Source organism: Eschrichtius robustus, chromosome 3, assembly GCF_028021215.1.
Source record: "Eschrichtius robustus isolate mEscRob2 chromosome 3, mEscRob2.pri, whole genome shotgun sequence".
NCBI lineage: Eukaryota > Metazoa > Chordata > Mammalia > Artiodactyla > Eschrichtiidae > Eschrichtius > Eschrichtius robustus.
In genome coordinates, this window is record NC_090826.1 from 75,289,945 (window position 1) to 75,295,944 (window position 6,000).

Sequence of the window (6,000 nt, forward strand, 5' to 3'; positions counted from 1 at the left end):
AGGAGAGGAGGGAAGTAAAATGATTCACTTAGTTAATATCCAAGTTATATTGTATATCGTTAGTGTGTAAAATGATATTCAGGTGGCAGTTTTATACTGATTAAATGATCTATTATGATTAAGTACAACTGGCAACAAGCACTTCAAGCAAAAAAGACCTTCATACTTTCATGAGAAGCTCAGTTCTGCCACTTATCAGCTGGGTGTGACTTTGGACAAGTTACTTAACCTTGGTTACCAGAGACTCAGTCTCCTTATCTTTTAAATAGAGCTAATAATAACACCATCTTTTGGGATTCACACACACACATAAGTTGGCTGGTCATTAGACATGGTCTTAAGGCTCACCTTGCCTCTGGGATCAATATAATTATGCTTTTTTCCTAACCAAAGAATAAACCAGGACCCAAATATGTAAGTCCAAATAGTTAAGTGCCCCAATAGAAGGGGAATTACTATGCAAATACGTATTGCTTACCTTTTCCGTTTATGCCTTCCTTTCCCCCCCTCAATGTTTATTTTTACTCTGGAGATTTATTACTTTGTGCTAAGCATATTGCCTTCTTCCTAGAGAGGTCCCTAACAGTGCAAATGCTCCAGGCAAGGATAATTAAAGCCATTATCACTTTGTGAGAATGAGTTTGTGTGCTTTTCTCTTAGACGGAATACCCCATATACTAATACCTGGTACCTGGGAAAGGATAAAATGGCTCTGAAAGGGAGGTGAAAGGGCACAGGATATATTTCCCAATTTTCCTTGAGTAAACTCTGCCAGTTAATCATGTATTAAGTACTAAAAACTTTCTGGGGAAAAAAAAAAAAAACAACTCAAGAAAATGGCATTAGTAGCTGCCTCTGAGGAAGGGAACTGGGTAGTCAGGTACAAGGGTGAGGTAAGGGGGGCAAGACTTTCTTTCTTTCTTTTTTTAAATAAATTTATTTATTTATTTATTTATTTATTTAGGGCTGAGTTGGGTCTTTGTTGCTGTGCGCGGGCTTTCTCTAGTTGCAGCGAGCGGGGGGCTACTCTTCATTGCGTGTGCAGACTTCTCCTTGTGGTGGCTTCTCTTGTTGCAGAGCAGGGCTCTAGGCGCTTGGGCTTCAGTGGCTGTGGCTCACGGGCTCAGTAGTTGTGGCGCACAAGCTTAGTTGCTCCGCAGCATGTGGGATCTTCCCGGACCAGGGCTTGAACCCATGTCCCCTGCATTGGCAGGCGGATTCTTAACCACTGCACCACCAGGGAAGTCCAAGACTTACTTTCACCGTGTATCTTCTTGTACCTTTTGAATTTGGTACTGCGGACATGTACAATTGAAACAAAATTTTTATTTTTTAAAAAACCCAATCCTCGCACACTGTCATAGCTTTTAGATACCTGCTTACTGGACTTTGACGTTTAGAAGTTAACTTTTTTTTTGTCCCTCTAAAATGTAAGCTGGATTCATTTAAAATATGATTGGTTTCTTAAGGCTAATTTATTTGTCTTCAAAATATTAAGCATATTAAGACATTCATATTCCTGAAGACACAAAGTTCTTAGACAAGTAATATTATTTGCTGACTTTCTTTATATGCAGTTTTCTTCACTAAAACTTAAGCTTGCTGCAGACAGGGTCTGTGTTTTATTAATCTTTTTATTAATCTTTATTAATCTTTTATTAATCTTTATTAATCTGGCCCCATTATGGCAAACACTGAGCTTTCACAGAAGCGTTACTTTCTTGAGTTTGGTTCTCAGTTCTTTCTTCCAAGGAAGAAAAGTAATTAAATATAACATGATGCTTTGATTAAGAAGAAACTTCTCAGAATTTTAATAAAAACAAAACAACAACAAGAGACAGAGGCACGGAAAGGGAGAGGGAGAGAAAAACACTTATAAATCACCTATAGTTGTAATGAAACTTGTGGGACTCTACTGATTGGAAATGCTTGCAAAACACCAAATATGTCATAATGAGGGAGGACGAAGGTTGACCTAAAATCATGAACAAATTTGTTCAACAAAATATATTTGCTACATGATTACTGTGTTCAAGGCCCAGGGGATAAAATGTTGAACAACGCAGACATGATCCCTGCCCTCACAGTTTTCATAATAGTGGGGGGTACAGAAAGATAAACAGGCAATTACCATATGGTATGATAAATACCATAACAGGGAGTACAGAGGTGCTCATAAAAGGACAACCAATCTAATGCTTGAGAAGGTGAGATCTAATATCACAACAGTTGGGACTAGAGCTTTAGAGTCCTGCAAATCTGAGTTCAAATCTTGGTTTCACTAGTTCCACTCTATAACCTTGGGCAATTTATTTAATCTCTCTAAGACTCAGTTTCATCAACTTTTAAACAGGAATAATGATAGCAATGAGCTCAAAGAGTTGATGTGAGCATTCAATGAAATACATGTCATAAATCCGGCACAATGTCTGGCAAATGGCAAGCACCCAATAAAGATTAGCTAATAATATTAATGGTAAGAGTAAGCTGAGAACTGAAGCATGAGTAGAAACAGCCAGGTAAAATGCAGGAGAGGAAGGAGGAAGAATGTCCTGGGCAAAGGAGGAATGTACACCCATAAAAGCAACAGCATGGTGAGCTTTAAAAAGAACCTGGCTTGAGCCAAGAATTGGGAGGCACCTCGGGTGGGGTCAGAGATGCAACTGAAGCTGGAAAGGCAAAGCAGAACCCAGCTCAATGGGTTTATCAAGCTCAGTGGAGGCCCCTCTAGAATTTTAGTCAGAGGAGGAACAGGATCAGATCTGAGTTTTAGAAAGACCAGCTTGGCTACAGTGTGGAAAATGGAATGCAGAAGGAGAAGACAGGAGATCAGTGTTAATAATTTTAATATAATGCCTCAGCTGTTGTGGAGTTTCAGTTAGGGAGTTAGGTGTCACATATATGTATATACATATATATATATAAAACAATCCAAAAAGTCCTTGAAGTAATTATTATCAGCTTGCTGGTATTAGCTAATTAGCATTTCATTAATTCATTTGTTCATTCATTTAACAAGAATTTATTAACTTCAATGTAGGCAGCAAACTGTGAGAGATTTCAAAGAAATCTCTGAAGCACCTCACCCAACATGACTGCCCGCATTCCTCTCTCTGGCTGGAAGGCCCATTACTCTGGGAACCCAGATCAGGTGCAATGGCAAAGGTGTTTTGGGGAGGGACCACACACCTGCAGAAAACTTGAACTGGGAGGCAGTGCTAATGAGCAGATTAGGCTGGAACCTAAGGCATGAAGAAGACTCCCCTTCAACCTTGGAAGGGGAAATGTCACTGTAACTGCATCAGTGTACAGTAGACTTCTTACTGCTCAAGGAGTAAATCTTCCACGACCCATTGGTAAGTGAATAAGAATGACCAACACTTATGAAATGTCCTGTCCTCTATATTTCTGATGGATTAATAAATTATTACCACAATTCTATGAAATAGGTATGATTATGTCCACTTTACAGGTGAGAAAACTGAGGCAAGAGATACTCCCTAAGGTCACAGAATTAAATCCAGTCTGATGTTCTTATCCATTACACTATGTGGCCTCTGGCAGTGGGCAACCAGCCTGAAGAGTGAAACCCATTTAAAACGTAAGCCTCAAAATCTGACGGGGAGACAGATCACTGCCCACTTTAGTATCAGGAAGGCCAAAATTTGAAAGGTTTTATTATAGCAATAAAATGAAATGGATGATTAAATATATGACAGTCTCTTAACATGAAATTGGACCAGCCTCATCAAATGAGTACCATTTTGAAAGGGTTTTAAAAATCTATGTTACTCTTTTAAGCACAAACCACAGCTTTGTCATATGGCCTAGGACACATTAGAAAGTATTCAAATGGGGTTACATGCTTATCAGTTTAAAATAGAGTGGGTCATCTCACACGTTCAAAGATGGAGAGGTGGCAAAGGAGATAAAAGAGCTAAGAGAATGAGACCTGTTACTCTTTTGGTTTTCTGCTAAGGCAGGGTGAAAAAAAAAAAGCTGATTATCTTAGTGGGAAATAAATCAAATATACTTATTCTCTCAGACCAAGCAAAGTTCTAGCAGCCAAGTAATGAAGCATGTGGAGAATAAGCATATTTTAACTACAAGCTTTATGAGGCATTTCCAATGTGAATTGAATAAAGGAAAAATAGGGAGGGAAAATCCTTAACCCTCCAGATATGAAAGAAACCACCAGCTTCTTGCAATGCCACTTGATGCCAATAGCAACCAAGAGTCTTGACCCTGGACTCTTAGCAGGCAATGAGAAGAATCCCAGGCCAGACCGCATTTTAAAATCCAGTCTCACTCTTATTTGTCTCTCCCCACTAACCTACCTTGTGTTTAAAGCAATCACAGACATTTTCACAAACTGCAATATTTTAAAGTAGTCACCATCCTCTGAGAACACAAAAAGCTCTAATTGCTATGAACTTAAAAATATAGAGAATAAAAATTATTGAATTTGTGAAACCACCATTTCCAATTAAACACACAGACACATACACACTCCCAACACCCTACAACGAGTTCCGCTTTTCAAACCCAAACACCACGGCTCAGCAACAGGCCAGTCTTCTGGCTCAGCACTTGCCAGTCCCTTTTTGCGGGACTCACTCTCCACCACCGAAAAGTAACTCGGGACGACCCAGGCCTGCGGGCATCGACCGTTAATTCATCTGGCCCTCCCTGCTCCCAGCTCCTGGCAGGACTTGGGGGTTTAGGGTCATCAACCGGACCAAAGGAGCCCTCGCCCAGGCTCCGCCCGCCCGCTTGGAACGGCACCTCTCCCTGCCCCCGCTCCCTGGGAAACGAGCAGAGTTGCACTGTCTTCGCTGCTTCTTAATCTTTACAAATAAAAATGCCTGTGAGACGGATTCCCCACCCCACCCACCTGCCCAAGTCCGCACCACCACACTCAGTCGGCTCCTCTAGAAGGCATCCAAGCTGCACCGGGAGGCGTGAACAATGAACTTCTCTCTCTCGCACACACACCGTCTCCCCCAAATGGGAAGTTCTGAACTAGCCCGGGGGCCACTTCCGCGATTCCCCCCGCACGTCCGGCTCGCGCGGCGCGGGAGGGCCCGGCGCGCGTCCCCGGCCGCGCCCCTCACGTCTCCGGGCGGCTAGTTACCTCCTTCCTCCGGCTCGGCGCCCCGGGGCGGGTGATGAGGGCCGTCTCCTCGCACACCACGGCCACGTCCTCCACGAACACGCAGTCCGGGAGGCTCTCGTCGGCCGGCAGCTGCACCACCTGCAGCCCCAGCTTACTGCCCAGCACGCCCACGTACAGCTGGTGCTGCCGCTCGGCGCGGGCGAAATCCACCTCGTCGCCCTTGGTGTGCCTCAGCGCGTGCTGGCCGAGGGACTCGGGCAGCCCCCGCACCACGACGTGGGTGGCCCGGCCGAAGGCGGCGGGATGGCCGAGCGAGGCCATGGCTCGGGGAGGCGGCGGGGGGCGCGGCAGCCGGGTCTTCCGCGGGCAGCGCGCGCCGAGCCTGCGAGCGCCCGGCGGCTCCCCTTGGCAGCAGATGAATGTGGTGCAGCGGGAGCCCGGCTCGCGCCCGGAGCCCTGCCCGCGCGACTGAGCATGCCCAGACCTCCGGGCGCCGGCCCGCGCGCAGCCCGCGCGCAGCCCGCGCGCCCACTTGGCGCTCTCGGGTTTGCGGCAGCCGAGGCGGGAGTTGTAGTGGCGAGCATCGCACGAGGAGTGGGGCCGGAGGCGGCGGCCGAGGAAGCCGGCAGCGCAAGAGGTGCGCGCCGGTGAGGGGACCTTGGCCAAAAGGCGCCGTACCCGGACTTGACGTTACCTGGGTTCCGCCGCAGGTGCACACCTCACGTCGACCCAAGGCGCACTTAGAGAGCGGGCTATGTTCTGGACAGAGCGACTGTGGGGTCTTCTTGGTGGTCGGGAAGCAAAGGATGGGATTCCTTTGTGGATAGATACTTTGACCTCCCTCCCTACTCTCCTGCTCCCAGGTTGCCCAGCACGCGGTACCA

The 6,000-nt window shown here is 45.9% G+C and overlaps 1 protein-coding gene across 1 annotated transcript in view; it reads right to left on the reverse strand.

Annotated features, from left to right (window-relative positions):
* The window catches only part of DDAH1 (dimethylarginine dimethylaminohydrolase 1), a 142,157-nt gene extending 136,457 nt beyond the window's left edge, over positions 1-5,700 (reverse strand). The window contains 2 exon segments of the mRNA XM_068540224.1: positions 5,135-5,632; positions 5,635-5,700. Of these exon segments, the coding sequence (XP_068396325.1) occupies positions 5,135-5,632; positions 5,635-5,700 (564 nt within the window).
* Between the last annotated feature and the right edge of the window lie 300 nt (positions 5,701-6,000).